Source organism: Coturnix japonica, chromosome 18 (assembly GCF_054131305.1).
Source record: "Coturnix japonica strain WE chromosome 18, WE-NBRP24, whole genome shotgun sequence".
Taxonomy (NCBI): Eukaryota; Metazoa; Chordata; class Aves; order Galliformes; family Phasianidae; genus Coturnix; species Coturnix japonica.
In genome coordinates, this window is record NC_140680.1 from 5766006 (window position 1) to 5787434 (window position 21429).

The 21429-nt window shown below is 39.9% G+C and overlaps 1 protein-coding gene across 7 annotated transcripts in view; it reads left to right on the forward strand.

Annotated features, from left to right (window-relative positions):
* The first annotated feature begins 532 nt into the window (after positions 1-532).
* Positions 533-21429, forward strand: part of SLIT3 (slit guidance ligand 3) — a 427176-nt gene continuing 406279 nt past the window's right edge. The window contains exons 1-2 of one of the 7 annotated variants that reach the window (XM_085518791.1): positions 533-755; positions 1610-1859. In XM_085518791.1, coding sequence (XP_085374917.1) covers positions 1678-1859 — 182 coding nt within the window. In that variant the 5' untranslated portion in view covers positions 533-755; positions 1610-1677. Of the gene's footprint in view, positions 759-1034; positions 1860-21429 lie in introns of those variants that run through there. The other 6 variants (XM_085518790.1, XM_085518786.1, XM_085518787.1 and 3 more) reach the window with 6 other exon arrangements.

A 21429-nucleotide genomic window follows, 5' to 3' on the forward strand; every position in this document is an offset into this window, starting at 1 on the left:
AAGCACATTTTGAGCATAAACTGGGGAACACAATCCCAGTGTCATGTAGCATTGTCCAGTCTCTGTTGGCGGTGTCTGGCAGTTTCAGGGCAGTGCTCATCGGGCTCCTTGTTGGACAAGTGGAAGGAAAACTTTTCCTACACGGAGGACCAGAATCTCGAGCCCATGCTCATGGACCAAGACTTTGTGACGAAGACACAGAACACGCTTCCTGTGTGCATCAGCTCGTATTGTGCATCAGTGTGTCTGTGTGATCTTCAGGTGCACCAAATACGGGACTGAGTGTTCTGAAACAGCTTTTCGTGTCATGCATATACCAGCTTTGTTCTTCATCTTAATTAATTCTTTTGACTTGACTTAAACTTACAAAGATACTCGTGTCTCCCTCAGGTTTCTCCCTTTTCCAATTCATCTCTAAATATTTAAAGATTTCTGAAGCGTCCCGTGTTAGGCACGTTTTTTTTAATAAACTTCTGCTAAAGTGTTCGGAGCTGCAACCACCATCAGAGCAGCACACAATCGTCACGTGGATGCATTCCGCTTCCTCCGATTTACAGCACGTTGCCCCGCCGTCCGCCCTCTCGGTTAATTCGTAGCCCGCGGCGCTCGGGCACTCCCGAGAGGGGGCAGCTCGGGGTGAGCGGGGCCGGGCCGCTTCCCACCGCCAGAGGGTACTCGGGGAGTGCGCACAGCCCGAACAAAAGGCGGCCGGTTCCCCCCGGAGGGAAACTTGAGACCGCTTCGGCAGGAGCCAGGTTGTTCGTGCCGTATCCCGCGCGTTACTCTCCGAAGCCCGAACGGAAGGGGGGAGCTGGAAGCCGCGTCCCGGGACTGAGAGCGGAGATGGAGCCGGGGGTCCCCCCGAACACCCTCAGCGCCCCGCGGCCGCAGCGGCCCCAAACTTTCGCCCTCCCTCCGCTCCAAAAGTTCGGCGTTTGGTTGACGTCAGGCGCCGCACAGCCAATGGGCGCGTTGGCTGATATTTTGGGAGGGGGGAGGGGTGGCACCGTGCCGCGGGCGCTCGCCCGGCTGCCATGCCCAGTGAATGGAGAGCGGCGGGCGGGCGCGGCAGCGCCGCGGCTGGGAGCGCCGCCGCCACTCGTCCGCCCCTCGCCGCCTCCCGGTCCCGGTCCCGGCTCCGCCGGCCGTCAGCGCTCGGGTGCCGGCACACGGCGGTAGCAGCCGGGCGGCGGGCAGAGCCTGAGCAGCTCGCGGAGCTTTGAGTTGCCGCCCGGCGCCTCCGCGGGTCACCTGCCCGGCCCAGGTGGGGCGATGAGGAGCGGAGGAGGCTGTTTGGGAGATTGCCGCCGCTTCTGATGGATGTTTTGTGTGTATTTATCTTCGCTCCCCGTTTTTCTTTCATCTGAAGACGCATCTGGCTCGAGCTCTGTTAAACTATCTGCCTTCTGGTACCGCTCGTAGATAACAGAAGGAAACCTGAGCCTGAAAGGCAATCCCCCACCTTCTTCTACCTAACGTAACCCTTTCAGACGCCTTTGAAGGTTTGCTGGTGCTCCGGCGATGATGGCAGTGGTGGGTTCCCTTGGGCTGTTCTAAGAGCCTCTTATTTTTTATTTTTATTTTTTTTTATTTTTTTCTTTCTTCGTAGAGGCATTTCATCTTGAAGGGCTGGCTGCTCACGCACACTTTTATACCCGCTGGAGTGATCAAGGAATCATGTCTAGTGGAAGAAGTGCGTTTCTGTGCCTTGGAATGATCTTGGGCTTTTGGAGCTCCATGAGTTGGATGCCTGTTGGAGGATGCCCGCATAAATGTACGTGCATTGCTTCCAACGTGGATTGTCATGGACTAGGACTCAAAACTGTACCGAGGGATATTCCCAGGAATGCTGAGAGACTGTAAGTAGTAAACGTTAAGGGCTCCTCAAGTACTTATAGAAACATCTGGCATGAATTTCTCAACACCTGCCTATCAGTGTGGAGTACATAGTAACAGCAGCTTAAGTAATGAAACACGAATTAATGTTTTCAGGAGGGAAGGGGAGGAGCTTTTCAGAAGTTACAGGTATCCTGCCGCTGCTCCTGCTTTAAAAAAACGAAACAAACAAGCAAACAAAAAAGTAAAATAATAAGCATGTTTGCAGCTGCATGGTGTTTTCCAGACCATTCTAGTAGATGAGGGTCTTTCTGATTTGGTTTTGTACTGACTTGCTTTTAACTTCCTTATAACTCTATATGGAACGTTCCAAGGAAATAATCATTCTTGCTGCAATCACCAATTTAAAATGCAATTGGAAACCTGGGTATTTTCACCTGGTGGCTGGTAGCAGTTTCTCCTTGCTTAGTTTTCCCAGCGTGGTGACTTCATCACTGTGGAAAAACCGACTAGAGACATAAAATAATGCAAATGGATAAGAAGTCGCATTAAAACGCTCTCTAATTTCTGTCTTAAATTGCCTAAGTTGGTTTTATGGGGAGGGAAGCTTGTTATTTAGTTTTTAATCTTCTCCAGGGTTTATGATAGTGTAATAATGTGAGATCCTTCCACTCGTAGTACAGGAGAATTTTATGAGTATGTGTAAAGTACATCTTCTGTTTTATAACTTAGTTTATTTTAGTTGACTCTTTTTACTTAACAAGTTCCTAAAGGGAAAGCTGAAAGCTAACTGCAGACCTCTGATACGGTTTTGACACTGACTTGGGCAGAGGACAGCATCTCTTGATGCTGCCTAATGCACTGCACATGGCTTACTTCTGAGAATACCCAATGCTAGATGTCCAGAAGATGTCCAGAATAGAATGTTAAACAGCTTCTGCACGGCTCTGTGCTGGGTTCCACTGATTACTCTAGGAGAAGTGCAATTAGTTGTATGTTATGTGGATTAACTGACAACTTGAAGTGTTTAAACTCATTGGCAAAAACTGCAGATTCAATGGCTTGACTTCCTGTTTTATTTCCTTCTGGATCACAGAGTTTGGGGAAACTTCAAACTCTCAAGCAGTTTTTCCCTAAGAAAGCTAAATGAGGTTACTAAGGAAACCAAGCTTAAATGTATAGAGGCCTTTTAAAAGCTAAGTTCTGTCCCAGAATGAGATTTTATAACATCCTTAAATGTTTCTAAATTCGTTTTATAGTGCTGGGAGACCTTTTACTAGACTATTCCACCATCTTTAATGTTCTGTAGCTGTATCAGCCTTCTTTTTAACCCCAGCTGCTTGAACAATAGTTTTCAGATGTCTGTTACTGGAAGCTTTACTTCTGTGCATGAAATGATGTACTTTCTAAAACTGGCAACCTGGCATGGGTAAACAAACAAAACTCTCAAGCCAACTGAAATACACCCCACCCAACCTGGTAGGATAGTGAGCCAGCAAGGGTAGGTGTAGCTGTGTGATAACACAAATATTTGTGTCCTTCATCTCTTAAACTCAGTTTAAGAGTTAATGGCTGGAACAAAACGTTTAGATTTCAGGTTAAAATGATTCACAAATGCATGGATAGCTCGCCACCTGAGAAGCATGTGGAGAGCAACGTAGTGATTTATTATTGCCTGGGTTTTAGGGAGGCTGAGTTCACCTTGTTACTGGGTTTCATTTGTGGGAATATACTTTTAAAAGAGATGTTGGCTTCCCTTGCTTTTTGTAAGAAGCCAGGCTGAAAGAGTGAGTTTCTTGATCTTGATGTGTTAAGCTTCAAAAAGAATGAAAGTGCACATAATCACTGCGTTCTTAGTTCTGATAATTTTTGGTGCAGCTTACAGATTTAAGATTTAGATCAATGGCTGCATGGTGAACAATGGTAGATATTTCACAATGTTCAGTTTGAATCTTTAACCTCAGAGATGTTCTACTGATGGATATGCTCTGTAGCTGTATTACAGCTTTTTAGTTTGTTTTGAAAATAGTGTGTTATTGGAGCATTCGGTGACAAACATGGAGAAATCAACACAGAGAGTCCCATAAAAAGGCATTCTATAGTTTTATGCACTTCTTCACTGTTTATTCTCTCAGTCTACCATGAGCGTCTCACTATTTTATTTTTTTTTTAAATCCCGTTCACTGTCATCTTCATTGCAGCAGCTGTTTAAAGCTTTTGTAGCTTCTTTTAAATCCAGATTTCTAGTCATTGAACTAACTTGAATTTTCTAATTGTATCAGAAAAGGGAAAGACCTTATTCCCTTCCTCTTAGGTGAAATCACAGGGCCTCCTTCTCTTCACAGACCATGATATTCTGCACCTGTGATGTAACAATGGGTTGATGTTTAGTCTTTAACTGGTTTGTTCAACTTGTAATCACCTCTTGTTATTTTGAGGTAAATAGAGACAGGTACTTTTTATCTTGAAAAAATGTTTACGTGTCCAGCGTGTGGTCATCAAAAGGCTTCCCTGCGTTATTTTCACAGCAGTTCTGTAGTCAGCATATGAAAATGTCATCTTCCTTTTGCATCTTGAGCTAAAAAAATCTACAGACTGGTTTCAGTTGGAAACTTTTTGCATTAATTAATGAGAGATCTAAGAGCATCACTTACATTATTTTGCCACTAAACTTGTAGGGAGTTATATTTGTACAAATGTTATGGAATGTTTTGGCTGCAGGAGCTCAGCTACATTTTATATAAATTTGCATTAATATGAAACCCAAGGAAAGCTGCAAATGTAACACTAAGAAAAGATGATAAAAATCTGTAGGGGGAAAACATCTCTTGTTCAGAAGTTCTATTAAATAAACTAGTAAACTTTGGCTACAACAACCCCTGGTGATGCTACAGGCTTGGGGCAGAGTGGCTGGAAGACTGTGTAGAGGAAATGGACCTGGGGATATTGATTGATGCTGGGCTGAACATGTGCCAACAGTGTGCCCAGGTGGCCAAGAAGGCCAACGGCATCCTGGCTTGCATCAGAAAAAGTGTTGTCAGCAGGAGCACAGAGATGATTGTCCCCCTGTACTCAGCACTGGTGAGGCCGCACTTCGAGTACTGTGTCCAGTTCTGGGCCCCTCACTGCAAGAAAGACATCAAGGCCCTGGAATGTGTTCAGAGGAGGGCAACAAAGCTGGTGAGGGGTCTGGAGCACAGGCCATATGAGGAGAGGCTGAAGGAGCTGGGAATGTTCAGCCTGGAGAAGAGGAGGCTCAGGGGAGACCTTATAGCTCTCTATAACTTATTGAAGGGAGGTTGTAGTGAGCTGGGGGTTGGCCTCTTCTCTTGTGTCCTCAGTGATAGGACTAGATGGAATAGTTTCAAGCTGTGGCAGGGGAGATTCAGGCTGGACATTACGAAATAGTTCTTCTCAGAAAGGGTGGTCAGGCACTGAAATGCACTGCCCAGGGAGGTGGTGGAGTCACCAACCCCAGGGGTGTTCAAGGAATCACTGGATGTTTTGTTGAGGGACATGGTTTAGTGGGAGCTAATGGTAATAGGTGAATGGTTGGACTGGATGATCTTTTAGGTCTTTTCCAACCTTGGTGATTCTATGATTCTATGAAACATCTTCTGATATTGCAAGAAACAGACATCACTAGAGCTTTTATTATTCATTTTTCATAGTAAACATGACACATGCTTTTTCTAGTATTATTTTCTTTTTAGTGCTTTGAAGATACAATTTTTATTAACATTTGTAGCTGTGATTTCTGTCTTCAGGGTAGTTCACAGATTAACCAATAATCACGGAAATGGCCATATGAGTAGCCTAAAATTTTTCTTATACATTTTCGTCTTTAATGGCAGCTTTACAATTATAGCAAGTAGTGTTAGGTTTCTGCTGCATTATACCTTGTCATTATGTTCTATGGTAGCCTTCTAATTGTCTGGTGTAGGTTGAAGTTTTTTGCTAAGTTGGTTCTCAAGAAGAGCTAAAAAGAGAGAGAAATATTTGTGTTCAGGACTACTGGTTCAGGAATGTTCTGTCTGGGGGCAGTGAAACAAACACTTTATATTTCCAAAGAATAAACCACATTTACATTTGTGCTAGAGAAGGAATCCCCAGGATAGCCCAGAACTCATGAGAGAAGAGCTACCTCAGTGATGGTTACTGTATTCTTCAGCTCTGAAAGGAACGAGTGACGCACAGAAACTCCTGTCTTATGGGTCAGCGTATACTCTCTGTTTCGGTATGGAAGTTATGCCTTTGTGTCTTTCCTGTGATTAATGCGTTGTTCTCTCCCTGTTATCTGCACATTGCGTCTGTCTGTATGTCAGAATTCAGGAATTTAGCCATGTTGATTTGTTGATCAGCTTATACTTGATGGCTTATAATCTGGTTTAATATATAGCTCTTGCATCAGATTTTAATTTTGTTGTCTTTTAATCTGAGGGATCCTTTACCTTTCTAAATTGCTAGAGCTTGCAGGACTAATCAGTTCTGTGCTTTGCTTGAGTAGCTAAATTGAGCATGTCCACATTTATGTGCAATTTAGAAGCTTAGTCATCTGCTTGCTATAGAGTTTTCATGTGGTCTGGGGTTTGTTATACAAATATATTATTATGGTGTTTTTGGCCTAGGTGCATGAAGCTGCTGAAGTTGCCTTGGTTTATAATGTCTACAACTTCCTCAGTTTTTGTCTCTGAGTTAAATCTTGTCTACTGTCTTGAATGCTGTCAAATTATTGCAGAACACAATTAAACACATACAAATAATATTGAGTCTTACATTCATACTGTGTTTTTTAGGATTTTTCCCACTAAGAATTACCACTTGCTTCTGTAGTATTTGTCTCTAAAACTTTGCATGAGACCTTTCTTTCTCTCTAGATAGTGTAGCAATAAATAAGCACATGTGACTTTGGCTTAGAAGAGGGAAAGGTACTGTACTGAAAGGTACTGAAAGTAGCTGTTATAATTCTAGTAGCTACATAAGCAAATAATGGAATAAAGGCCATCATCATGTTGTCTGTAGGTTGTACGAATTTGGTTAGGATTCTGAACTTGAAGAGGATCAGATTACTTACTTGTGTATTCTTCTAATAAATGAAGCTACTCCCTTTCTTATGCTTTTACTTTTGTTGTGAAGTATTGATTCACGCAAAAGAATTAAATGAACGAAGAATTTCTCCTTAAATGAATAGCTGTCTTATTTTTACGTAGTCCTAAAGTACAGGCAATGTATGTTGCTTTTTTCTGGAATTTATGTATCTGTCAGTAAAGTGTGTGCCAAAGTCAGTGTAGCTCCCATATCTATATGGGTAATTATACTGAAAGTAAATAAATCCTAATGCTCTTATTTTTACAGTTATCTATATAAATGTCCCTGTGCTGTACACTGTTTGTCACTTGTAAGTTGATTGCCATGAAGTCATTTACCTTCATGGCTATGGAGAATGGAAGCTATCACTTGAATATTGCATTTCTGTTAACTTACTCTTTATCCACTAGGGGTGAATGGAAAACAGTTCTACTCTGAGTTTGTGTCAGCATCCTTTCCTATTCACATCTGTGCTGCTGTTTGTATTTCTCATGTGGTGCTCTCTGGAGTTGTGTAATTTTCAAGGTATTTTCCTGAGGACCGAACTGGAATTGAGCTTCCTTTGACGTCTGACTGAGAACTGTAGCGATCATTCAAGTAATATTTCAAGCAAACCAAACAATTTCATGTGTATATTTATTTTCTAAGTCTGCAAAACAAATTTCCCCTTCAATAAATTCTCATTTCCTTTATCCACTTAATGTTTCCTTATTTACTTCCTTCTCAGAATTTGAACTGACAACATATAACCAAATCTTTGAAGTGACTGAACTAAATCCAGTTTGGTATGAATGTCAGCTGAGTTGTTGTGCAGCCTCCTATCTTCAAAAGTGCCTGCAGGCTCGTAAGATGTTACATAATAACAAATTCATGATGAAATGGCTGATGCTTCTTTACAAAGTAAGCTTGGAACTCTGAAAGTTCTGAGGTTGACTGCTGGACATAAACATAACTGTGTCACCTAATACTACAACTACTGAACCATCTCACATGTTGTGTTAATCTTTGGCAGAGACTGTAGAAAGTTCTTCCTAAGTAATCTAGTACTCCTTAGTCCTTTTTTTCTTTGCACTCTTCAATTACAGATACGGGTCATATAAACAATTTTGGTAGCACAGTGTTGAATGCCTTTCAGTAGCTGGGGAAAAAGTCTGCCTGTATGTGAGTCTGCTTCTCTAGTACTAGCAGGACATATATTAAGTAGAGTCAGCTTCCTGCTTTTGTCATGAAGATGACAGCTGCAGGAGCCAACAGGTACATCTTCTGTCTTCTTGTCAGATGACTCCCTAACGGGGACCTCTCTTTTTCCTTCTTCATCTTAATTTCCAGCCCTGCAAGACAAAGCAATGTTTTGTCATGAAGTTGAATCAGAGAATCATAGAATTACCCAGATTGGAAAAGACCTCAGAGATCATTAAGTCCAACTGCAGCCTAACCATAGTACCCTAACTCTAACAACCCTCTGCTAAGTCATATCCCTGAGCACCATGGCAAAAACAAGGCAAGTTTCTAGCATTCAGATGAGGAAAGAAGTCAAGTTAAGGTAGGGGAAGAACTAACGTTAACTTCAAATGGGAAAACTGTATGAAGAAAAATGGTAGAATGAGTAAAAGTAATATATGACAATTCCTCTTGTGATTATATCCATGCATTCACATTACAGGGATGTGTAGATTAATAAGTGGTCTTGTTCAGAAAATTTTACCATGGTAGGGGAAATTCTGTACACCATCCTCTAATAAATTCTTTGAGATAAATTTGTAGCACGTGGCTTGCCTTCTTTTTGCTCCTCAGATGATAGGAAGATTCTATTCATTGTTGTTGGTTCAGCTACATTATTATAGTTTGGTATGGATTTAGGCTTAGAGGCTGTTGTAATTCCCATTCCTTTCAGGTTCAATAACAGGTTTTGCTTGTATTGGTTTATTTTTTTTTTAAGTAATTCTTAAGAAAGAGATGGGTTCTTGTAATATTCTGGTTGGGTTCTTGTAATATTCTGATTGCAACATGGACCAAACAATTTTGTTTTGATTATTTTTTTTTAAAGTCTTTTCTCCAGAGACCCATATATTTAATCTTCAGATCTCCTTTCAGTGTTGTTCAGTCAGATTTGTCTTTCAAGATGTTGAATGGCTCACAGGAATGGGAAGAACTTTTCCACTGAACAAAGGCCTTCTAAGCAATTGACATTCTTTTGTAATGGTACTAAATATGTACATTGCTCCGAAAGTAATGCTTCCTGTTTATTTACGTGGATACTACATCATACACAAAAAGCATAATAACACTGTTTGATAGAACAGATTCTCAGCTACAAAGCACTGTTTTTCAACATAGTCACCACCATTAGCTATGCATTTTCATCAGTGATGAACAAGAGCCTGTGTGCCTCACTCATAAAATCTGCACCAGTGGAGGTGCCCCACTGTTTGAAGATTGGTATAATGCTGTGGTCTTCAAACTGGGATGGGGCTTGGCATTATAGTGTTCCAAGAGAAAAATTGTTATCTTCTCTGACCTGACTTGAGCTTTCAGCTGAGTTTTGTGATGCCGCAGTCAGATTTGATAGTTTGTTCAGATTAAAGGAAATCCAACAGGATCCACTTTCCTGTCGCAGAAGTTGGTGCACATTGCTTTGCCTGATGATCGCTGTGTCTGAAACATTTTCTTTGGGGGGGGAGTTCATGCTTCTCCTTCCCACAGACTGTCATTCTGACTCCAGCTTTTATTTGTCACACAGTCGCATCACTGGTAGTGACATGATCTAGGAAGCAGTCACCTTCAGGCTCACATGGCTTTAATAGGTACTGACAAACTTGCAAATGGTTTTTGTTCCATTTGTGTGTGAACGCCTGGTATGAACGCTGTGATACTCCAATGTTGCCACTAGCGTTTCCAAAGCATTGAAGCTGATGTTCAGCTCCTTACACAGTTCCCTGGCTGTAATCCACCTATTCATGTGAGTGAGCTGGCGAAGGCACTCTTAGCGGTGTGACAGCTGTCCATGGCCATCTGGTATGTCTTTCACATCATTGTTGCCACTGGTGTGGTGCACCATCCACCACCTCATTGTGCTCATATCCACTGTTTGATCTCTGCAAATGTTCAGTGAGTGTCAATGAATGTCAGTGGGTACCATTTTTTCCAAAGGGAGAAATTCAATCCCGTGCCTTTGCTTCATAAGCACTTCTGTGTCAGATGCCATTTTGTCATACTGCTCATCAACTGCCATCTGTTGCACAGCAACACAGTGTAGTGGAATATTGGTGGAAAGGTTCAACTTCTACTGCTGTCCCACTAACATCCACCTCTGATGTCATAGGCCAGCAGGATAAAATAGGAGGCACTGCTGTCAGAGCAGACCTCGTATGTAAGAGATCTACTCTCTGTCTTTATACCTAAGGGGAATAGGTTTGTGGTCTTGTACTCACCAATAAGTTTTGCAGGCCATATCTGCAGAGAAGTTAGAGAAGGGGTTGATTCTTACCTCTCTGCCAGTTGCTTTCAGTGTGGTTTTTAAGTTTTCTTTTTTCCCCTTAACTGAATCTGGTCTGTAAGTTGTCTCTGTCAGAATAAATGTCTTATATTTCAGTTTTCTACCATCTGTTTGGTGCTGCAGAATGTGTTTTTAATTCTGTGATTGATAGATTTCTGGAGCTTTTAATTAGATTTTTACCTTTCTATCTAGGAGTTGCTGCTTTTTCTGAGACCTTAATCTAATTTTGTCCCTCATAAGGGGAAATCTTAACTGATGGTTATACTGATTGTGATATTCTTTCCTTCCTTGGCACTGATGAAGGCAGCATTCTTAATGAAGGTCTGTTATGCTAAAAAGAAGAAAAAACCTTGCTGTTTTAAAGCTGGTGTTGTTTTGATTTTTTTCTGTTACACGCCTTTCCATATTTCTTGAACTTATCTGAAATTTCCAAATTGATTTCAGAATTCATCTTGCTTTCAAACTCATATTTATTTGTTTGGTTTTTTTTTTGTGAAAATCTGTGATACTTCTGCAGAAGTAATTCTTATATCAGTGAGATTTTTTTGGAGAATCCTCTATGCCTCTTGCATAGAGGTCAGTAGGATTACCTTCCTGTTGAACTGTATGGTGAATAATCAACATAGTCTATATAGTGTCAGGTTACTAATGAAGTTCCTGAAACACCAATTAAATCTATTTAAAGACCAAGGAATGCAGACAATTTGAGTAGATAGCATTCTTATAGTTGATACCTCATTGGCTGTGACTTCTATCTCTACTCAATCTGAGGTGCAAGGCTGCTAGCACTGATGCTATCTTTAGGAGTTTAATTGGAGAGACTAAACCTCTTCTGTTGTGTGGGGTTACTGTAGTCACTTTATGCTATGCTTGCGCATAGAGGCAATCAGCCCAAATGAACAAGACAAATCAGCTGTCTGTAACTTTTTGGGATGTTTTCTCAGTGCACACAATTGTTCTTGCCTATGTAAGTGGAAGGTTATACCTTCTAATTCAGAAAGGGCTCCATTGGTTTACAAGGTGAAAGTGTTGGTTATTGATGTATTTTTTTTCTTCCATTTTGATTCTCTTACTTTGTAAGAAATCTCCCTTAGAAATGAAAAGTGGTTTTGAAAAAAATTAAATTCCCTTTAATGTTCATGTTGTCAGGCAAAATTTTTAATTCAAGTTAGTCTACAATTGAGTCAAGGTCAGTGCCTGCTGTACTGAGCTTTACCACTTTGCTTTCTTTTCTCCATCTCTTTGCTCTTTTTGTTTGTTTGTTTGTGTGTGTCTTTAAAAGCCCTTTTGGGGCTTCTTTGTAGAATGCTTAACATAAGAAATCTTAAATGGTTATAAGGGTCCTTCTAGATGCGATGAGAACAGAAGTGGTACTAAATTTCATATTGTTGAATATAAAAGATGTTTTTTATTTATTTTTTAATGTCTAGCTCCATATTGTTTTTCCAAGTGATGAGTTAAGGTTGGCTGCTTGACTTAGGGGGGAAGAGAGGAAGAATACTTTGTCCTGTGAATGCACATTCTCATGAAATGCTTTAATACATAGGTACTTAACTAGCATGGGAATTATATACTGAAAGCAGATGCATTAGTGTGTTCTTATGCATACTAGTAATTAAGTAATTATTTCTTAATTCCAATTCTTTCACTTGGTCTTATTCCTTTGTTTCTGTGGCGTGTAAAGAATGTGACAGTGAGATTGTATAAAATAAAGGTATTCTGTTGCGAAGCAGTGCTGGCATGTGTTGTGATAGGCACACTAATGAGTAAACTTGACAGTTAAGAAAAGTTACAAATGGTAAACTGTAAAAATCATAAAAAACCTAAGTGTTTTAAGTCAGTTCAGACAAACTGCCCTTCTGTATTGCAGTCGTCACTGCAATCTTTGGTCATGTACTGGTGGATTCTATTATTGCAACTTTTAAACTTGAGGAAATTTATTTGGCACAATAGCTATTAACGGTAGATAAAGCAGGTAGTTAAAGGTACTATGTGACATCAGTTTAATGCAAGAAGCCGGAAAAGGCTTTTCGGCAAACAGTTTGTCCCAAAGCAGAAAAGATTCCAATTCCTAACTTCAGTTTTTCTTTACATTTCGAAAAGATCACTCTAAAACAGTAGAAATTTCAATGGAATTTAGTAGCCGTGTTCCTTGGAGTGTGCAGTTTTTCCAAGTATGGATGACCAAACAAGTACATTTGTTAACCACAGATCTATATAAAATATAATTTCACTTTACATTAGTTTTCTTTCCCTTACTATAGAAAATAACAAAATGCACGGAATAGTTTTCTGCTGAAGATTTGATTGCCTCATCTGTTTTGGGATGTCATCTGCAACATGAAACTCATATAACAGATATAGTCAGATGACATCAAGCCTATTTAAGTTTATCACTGTGTATGTGTCATCCACAGATATGGAGACATTAATGTTTAATTAAAATGGTTATTTTGTTCAAGTATCACTCAGAAAGTTTTATCAAGGCAAGGCTGTGTCCTGAAAGCAGTTCAAATTTCCCGTTAGCCATGATGCATGTTTTGCCTGGACTTCAGTGGGGCTTTAATTTAGGGATTTTTTTCTCCTGTCTGTATAGTGGTACTGTTTTGATTTGAAGAAGCATTGTACATACTGAGCGTGTGCTTTGAAATGCTGACTTCAGAAAATGCTGGGTGGAACACGTTTGCTTGGTGAGGGTGGCAGCGGTTGCAACATTACTTAGAAGGTGGGAACTTCTGGGCTACAAGCTTTGAAATAGCTGTAGAGTGCCAGCTTTAGATATTAGCAGTCTCATGGAGTGGAAGAGCTGGTTAGAGGTGGTCATTTAATAATATAGCTGGAGAGCAAAGAAAACTCATTAGAAGGAAATAGTACTGGGAAGTAGTGTTTGTGCATTTATGAAATGCCTAAATACAGTAGGGTGGTAAGCTGAAGAGAAGAATATAGTGATGAAACAAGTCACAGAATTCAAGTTCTTAAGCAAAGAAAGTTGGTTTTCCAGAACTGGAATTGGATATTAAGAAGAAAAGCCTTAAGGCAAAGTCTGGTTGGTTGGATTGAGAAACACATCTGCATGTAAGTTTCTCAGATAAGAATGTGAAAGTATAAGAAACAGGCTAGCCATCCTTTTGTGCAGTGGTTTTTAATAGCTAACAGATGAAAGGGCAGGGGAACTCCCAGGGAAGTTCTTCAGCTAATTGCTCATGAAGATGGTTAGAAATTGGAAATGAATTATTCCCAGTTGGTGTTAACTTTGTTTTATATAACAAATACTTCCCCAAGTTTGTTCTGTCACAGTTCTTAAGTAGGTAAGTGACTTGGTGCAAAACGATTTTATGAGCATGAGTAGTTTTGTCAAGTTGAAATATCGAATAAATATGCCCAGTCTTTTTCAGAAACACCGTGAAAGCAGTTTTGCTTTGCTTCAGCAAATCTTGTGTTGAAAACCTAAAGTTAGATAAGAACAGAGGAAAGTAAACGTGAGAATCTACTTAGGAATGATGAAGATTGCTAATGATTGTAACATCTGGATGCTAACTTTGTCAAGTAAATGCAGAACTTCCTTGAAATGGCTTTTATGTATTAGAACGGTCCTACAGATTTTATGGTGACTTCTTGGCTTAATCTGCTACTTAGTGGCTACAGCAGACACGTTCACCCAGTGTGGTTCTTTGTAGGGACAGAGTTGGTGAAACTGGATGCTTGTTAAATTAAAAAATATTTTTTTTACAATTCCAGGAGAAGATCTACTAGGAGGAGTTTCTGGTCTTCGTGTGTCTTAAAGTGGGGGAAAAAAGTGGAAGGTGAAATCAAGTTTTTGTTTTCATTTCAGGCCTCACTAAGATGACTTGTTTGTTGGTAAAAATTTTTGCCAAGCTGTCAAGTCTTACAGTAGCCATCTGAATTATTACAGTAGCCAATTATATTATTGAACAGCAACTGAACAGATACCTGTTTTTTCATTAATCATCCAGTCCAGCTCTCCTGTTAAAGCAGGTTCCCTGCAATAGATTACACAGGAGAGTGTCCAGGTGGGTTTTGAATACTTCCAGAGAAGGAGGCTCTGCAGCCTCTCTGTGCACCCTGTTCCAGTGTTCTGTCACCCTCAAAATAAAGAAGTTCTTTCTTGTGTTTATATGGAACTTGGTCTGTTCCAGTTTGTGTCTGATGTCCCCTGTCCTGTCTCTGGGTGCCACTGAAGTGCACCCTGGAATGGGAATTAATTTGTATCAGAGAGATACCTTTGAAGTCCAAATGGGATGAAGATCAAAGTGTGGATATACCTATTTATGTTCTGATGAGACTGACCATTTTATAGTGGAATGAGAACATATCTGAAACGGTTTGACATTCTGTTTTCTACCTGTGTATCTGTTTGATCATTGGAATAGCACTAGACTGATGTAGTTACCTTTCATATCCAACCAGCTGGTGCATGTTGAATATGAAAGATGAGTTAGGGTTATAGATGTTGAATTCATTTAACTGATCATTTCTGTTTAAGAACTGGAAAGAAATAACATGAGAATTAATGTTTGTTTGTTTGTTTTTTTTGGTGTCCAAGTGTGACTGTACTTTCTCTTCATACTGTGCACGCATCCTGGTTTCTGTAGCAACTGTTTTGACTGTTTTTCATATTTTTATGTGTGCTTCATGTTTAATGCTTTCTGTTAACCCTTCTACCTCACCCCAAACGTAGAGGAACAAATATATTTTTTACTCTCTTCTGTGTGGAAAGCAGACTTAAAATCATGAAGGATGGAAGGGACCTTAGGGGAGTGCTCCTAGTTCAACCTCTACTCCAAGCAAGCTCACTGTGAAATTCACACTGGGCTACTTAGAGCTTTGTCTGTTGGAGTCTTGAAAACCTTTGTGCAACTTGTTCCATAGCTTAACTGTTTTTCTATTAATGCTCTCTTAAATAAACAGATGGAGCTTCTGTGTCCTGGTTTCAGCCAAAGTAGCATTAATAGCATACTGAAGTCTTGGCCATTTCTGAGCGGTGGGAGCATGCCCAGGGATAGGCTGGACTGCTGAACAGGGGAGAGCTGCTGCCTTTATAGACTGGCAGCAGGGGGTGAGGCAGAGCCAGGACAGGTAGCCTGAATTAGGCCAAGGGTTATTCCATACCACAAGACATCATGTGGAAGGCCATAAAGCTGTGGGGTGTTGGCTTCTTGGATGTTTCTGGGCGTCACTTGGCAGGTGATGAGACCTTGTGTTACTGGCAGGTCATTGGTGAGAAGCAGTTGTATAGTTATCACTGCATTTTTGTTCCATTTTCATCTTCTGCCTTAGTAGATTTTTTTTTTTAATCTCTAATCACAAGTTCTGTTTTCAGTTCCCTTCCTCGTCCTTGCTCAGAAGGGAGCAAGCAAGCAGCTGTGTGGTACTCAGCTGATTGCCTGTTTAAGCCACACCACTCCCACTTAAATTCATAATCATTATGTCTTTCTCATCCTGCATACCTCTATCAAGCTTTTGCTCCATCTTCTGAGTAACCTCTCTTTAGTTATTGTAAGACTGCTATTCAGTCACCCCGAAGCCTATACTTCCCCAGGATAAACAAGTAAAGCTTCCTCAGATTCATCTTACATCAAGACCATTTCAGTGGTCTTTTGCTGGATTTGATCAAGTTTTTTAGTATCTTTCTTGGACTGAGGGGGCTCGAATTGGACATGGCACTCCAGATGCACTCAAAAAAGAGTTCACTGTTCTCCCTCCCTCTTCACATAAGTGGCTTCTGCTTTAGAAGGCAGGCAGGTTGCTCAAGCCTGATTTCCCCTTGGATAAATCTGTTGGTATTTTCAGTCATCTTTCTACTTAGAAATTGCTTCTAATAGTGTTTACTCCATGTCTTTTCCATGGGACAAGGAAGTGAGTCTGACGTTGACCAGCCTGTGCCTTGCTGTATCATTCTTTTTGAAAACAAATGCACTATTTACCAAATATGTTTAGTATTTACAAATGATGCCACTGCAAGGATGCGCTTTTGCAGACAAATCTTGTTGCACGAAATGCATCCTGTCTGTTCCTGCAGGTTAGGATTTCTTAGGAAATGCTCAACTTGATACTTAATTCCTTGAAACTTGTCTTTAGTTGTGAAGTCTGGCAAGTCTGTGTCAGGGAAGACTTAATATGTCAGGTCTGACTTTAAACAGCAATCCCCTTAATGGGAAATTTAGTCTCCACTGTAGTTTCAAAAAGCAATTTTTCCTTGATGTTTTTAGCACCTACAGTTGCCAAGCTTTTTATTTATTAATTTATTTTAAACAAAGATGAGGACAGAAATGTGTTGCCTGTGAGCAGTTCTAGATCATTTGGGCACATAATGTGGGCTTAGGAATGGCTATTTTATTCTCAAGATTTAGACACCTTTTAAGATCAATTTTCTCATTGTTCAGACAAAAAGCAAACACTGTTTGAGTCATATCCAAGAGCCTTCTGTAATCTGAAGGAGCTGTCTAATTTTTTCAAATTAGAAGCTGTATTGTGTAGGTGTGTTAAAATACACTGGACAATGGACTGCAGCATAGAATTTGTACTTTCTAGTTATTGTGTAGCAATCTAATTAAAACTGAAAATTTTCTGGAGATCAGAATGATCCAGCATCATATATGTGGTACTACCCAAAAAGAACAATATAAATATTAAATCTTGAATTGTAAATTTGTTATTTTGGCTTAACATGACTTTCACAATTACTGGATCCTGATACTGCTGTGTCAATACACTTTGTGCAGTGCTGATGTTGGTGAAGCAATGCAGAATATTCCTGAGTCCTTTTGGGACCTGGTGTTTTTGGCAGGACTTGTTTTTTCTCCAGTGTTTGTTCATAATTTATTCCCTCTTACTGTGGAGCCGAGACAGGGGTCTACATACTCCTGTCCTGATGCCTTCTTTGTAGTTAAAAGCTGCAGTAAAATCTCCTCAGAATCCTATATTTAGGTTCAACGGGTGCAGCTTTCTCAGCCTATATTCATATGGTGTATTTCAGTTGCCTGATCATTGCAGTGGCCCTCAGTTTCATTCTCTCCACTGTCAGCCTGTTTTTGTGCTGGTGAGTCTGTAAGAGTAGAGCAGATGAACTTTCGCAAGTGCTGAATAGAAGAGCTTAGTCAAGTTTTGCACACTGCTGGTTCTTGCTCCACAGGCTGGTCTATGGTGGCCTTCACTGCTTGAAGGACTTACGCTGCTGACAGCTTTGTGGCCCTGTGGGACTTTGAGGTCCTTTTTTCCAAAACAGCTCCTTGGTCAGACAGAGCCCAGCCTGTAATTGTTGCAGAGGCTTGTTTTCTTGTATGTACATGACTTTTTTTTTTTCTTTCTTTTTTTTTTTTTTCTCCCTCTTTTGAACTTTTAATGTTTCTGTCAGCCTAATTTTCTGACCTTTTTATGGTATGCCTCATGTTTTAGTGTAATGGCTGCTTCTGTTTATTTGATGCTGTCTGTGAAGTTAAGCATGCACGCTGTCTGACACTCCAGTCTTTAATAAAGACATTAAACAATATTGGCCCTACCATTGATTTCAGAGGGAGAATACTAGGAGGCAGCTGCTGATCACCTTGCATGCTCAGAGGTCCAGCCAGTTTGCACCCAGAGTGTTTACGTAATCCATATCTGATCAGTTTGGATTTAAAGAGAGTATGGACAGCAGTGCCAAGGTCTTGCTGAAATCAGTGTGAAGATATCCTCTCTTCACTCATACTCTGCACATCTGGTCATCTATCACACAAAGGCATTATTAAGTATGGTTCTATTAATTGATGCTGTCTCCTTCCAGTAACTTTATTCTTTGTGTTCTTCATATGTTTGTGTATGAAAAACATGGATACAAGTGTTACTCTCAGCGACCTAAAATTGAGCTCTGAAAAATTTAAGTTTGCTCCATGGGAACAGCTAGCAGGAGGACAAGGTATGTCTGTAGCTGTTTGAGCTGTACAGGATATTTCTTAAGTAAACTGAAAACATGTATGCACTTCACATTCTGTCTAAAATTACTTTGAAGATGTAGAACATCTTTACAATTAATTGTATTGTGGAATATTTAGAGAATTCCAGTCTTCTCAGAAGTCAGTAAAGAAATAGTTTTCTCATGCTATTTTGAGAAGTCAACTGTTTCCAGTTTAAGAAGAAAAAAACAACTTGTCTTTTTATATAGAGGTGGAGAGTATTATTGGCTCTTTAATGAGATGAGCAGAATTTTTTGTTTTTCTTTACAACTGAAGTTCATACTTGCCCGGTTGTTTTGCAAACTAATGGAATTTGTGTGTTTCGTAAAATACAATCCCAGGTCTTTATTTCCTGCATTGCCTAAGTTGAGTTGGAAATATGTTAAATCTGAAGATATGCAGATTGTGCTGCCAGAGGGCTTCAGGGTAATGTTATAACTGAGTAGTTTATCATAGCAACTTTGAAGTTCTTGGACTGAAGGCACAGGAGAATTGCCAAGTGCCTTCCATAGGGAATTACAGTCATTTAAGGCTAAGAGGCTAGTGGCACTCTGTATCCATTAAAGGTAAATTAATCCCATAGAAGAAATTCTGGAAAATAGTTAAAATAACAGAACAGATAGTGAGTGTGTACAGACTGGCCAAAAACAGGCATACTGAAGTGAATACATCCACACATGAGAAAAGACATGTCTCTTGAATGAGCCACGGTGTTAGCGTGTCCCCAGTCTGTGAATGAAAGTGTTCAGAGAGGGCTTCACTGAAGAACCTTTTGCCTTGAACCCCAAAGGCAGCTTTCAGAAACACTGAGCACTCCTCTGTGGTTTTAAGCTTCTGGAGTGCAGCAGGCATCCAAGTGAATGGTTAACTTACCTTGTGAAAATGCAAGTTTTCTCTAGTTCACCTGGTGTGTGTTTGTGTTCATGGTTACCTTGTGAAGCGAATGGGGGCTGGGCAGACAAATGAAACAGGCAGATTTTCAGGGGATGACTCAGCCGTCATTCTAGCAGGTGGCTCAGAGTGACCAAGTCCTCTAGCAGTGTAATGGCAAAACAATAAAAGCCTTGTTTCTTCAGACTGTGCGCTGCTTGAGTTATTGGGAGGTATGGGCTCATGTTAGGTATCTGTAACTCTTTCAGATCAGGAATCTGGATTGAATTGTTATCACTTTGGCTTTAGCTTCCTCATTTTGTATCTGTTGCTACCAAGTTGATTTATCATTTAAAATAAATTACTGACTGCATGATTTTTTCATTTGTAATAAAGAATACGTCTCTGTCCCCAAAACCATCACAATTTAGTTCATAGAGAAATTATTTTTCTTCTATTCTTTATGAGCATTTGGAACTTCTGTAAAATATGTCCTAGTTGAAGTTTGCTTTGATGCGAGATGTAGGTGGTGCGTTGATTCTTTACCTGTTTTCCTTCTTAGGAAAATTCATTTGAATTACATAGGATGTCAGTTTAATGAAATTTGTTTTGAGAGTAATGAGTGTCTTGGTGATTTGTTCATCACAGATGTGACATAAATGCATGTAGTTTGGAGCTGGTATGTGGCAGACACTCATCTCCTCTTCTCAGGCATTCTAAATTGTGTATTTGAGATTCTATGTCTAGAAATACCTATATATTTGTATGTTGGACAAGAAACAATCTTAGTGCAGTGTAACTTGTAAGAGAGGTCTTTTGAAGTGTGTGATAATTAATTTTTCTTAATACTGAGTGTGCATTTTCTCTACTGCTTTTATTGAGCTCTGTATGAATTTTAAAGGGAGAACACCTGAAGACTTGAATGAAGTTGAAACTGTTGTTCTAGCTGCCCATCTCTATGGATTGCAAGTTATTTTTCCCTTTATATATTTTCTTTTCATGTAATGTCTTTTTAGATTAAAGACAGGCTGATTAATAAATGTTTTCATTAATAGCATCCACATAGGTCTTGTGGTATTGAACACTGAGCTACTGATATCAAATTATTGAGTATCAGAGATGGTCTTCAGTTTTGTTGTTCAGAATGCCACCATTTGCCAGTCTGGTACCACAGATTTCTCTGAAAGGGAGGCAGACTTCTTCACGCTAGAAAATTCATGGACAATGAATAGCTGTAATCAAATGAAATAATTGGGTTTCTTTCAGGAAGAGAATTAACTTTAAGCAGTTTCTTTTCTGACCAAAAGCTAACAGGATTAAGCCTGGAATTTGGTGCTTTTCCAAATCAGCAGAAATTGCAGCTTAGAAAAATCCTTTAAGTAGAAGCTTGTCTTAAAGCAAATGTTCCACTTGCAGTTCTAGCCATCAGGCCGAGTGGCTTTTGTGTACCTCTGAACTTGTGTAGTGCCAACCTCAAAGCACAACAACAACAACAAAAAGTGAGAACTAACGCACTCAAGGTTTCATCAAGTAGTGAACTGATGACTAATAAAAACTTACTGAAATGTGGCTTTTTAGTGCTTAAAAAAAAATAATTGCATCCTTTAATTGTGTGTATAAGCATTTGAGTTTTCTATAAGGAATTTGTATTTATACATGTGAGTATTAAAATATTATTTTGAAATGTTTGCAAGAGTTCAGCATCTGATGACCATTGATTATTGGCTTTTAAAAATAATAATCTGAATGTTCTTGTTGTCAATCTCAATTCTGACTTTATGTGTGTAATAATTACAGGCTCAGATTGATCAGCTAGCTGTATGTGTTCTCTGAGATATGGGAGTCTAGGAGAAAGAAGCATAGAGCACTTAATACATTGTGTTTGTGGCAACTGGGTTTACTCCAGGACTAAAAACTTATTGAAGTCCAAGGAATAGAGTGCTCATCAGGTAGAACACTGAACACGAAGTGACCAAGAGTTGTAACTGGGCCTGTGTGTGCTTGGGGCAGGATAGGTGTTCTGAGTAAGACTCAAGATCCATTTGGCCTCGCACAATATGCAAAGTGCAGGAATCCCACACAATAGAAATTTCTTGTTGAGCGAATGGTTCTGCAGATAGAAATTTATTGAAGCTAAATATGAATTAAGTTCACCGTGGCATTATAATTTTCTTTGTGACTATGATC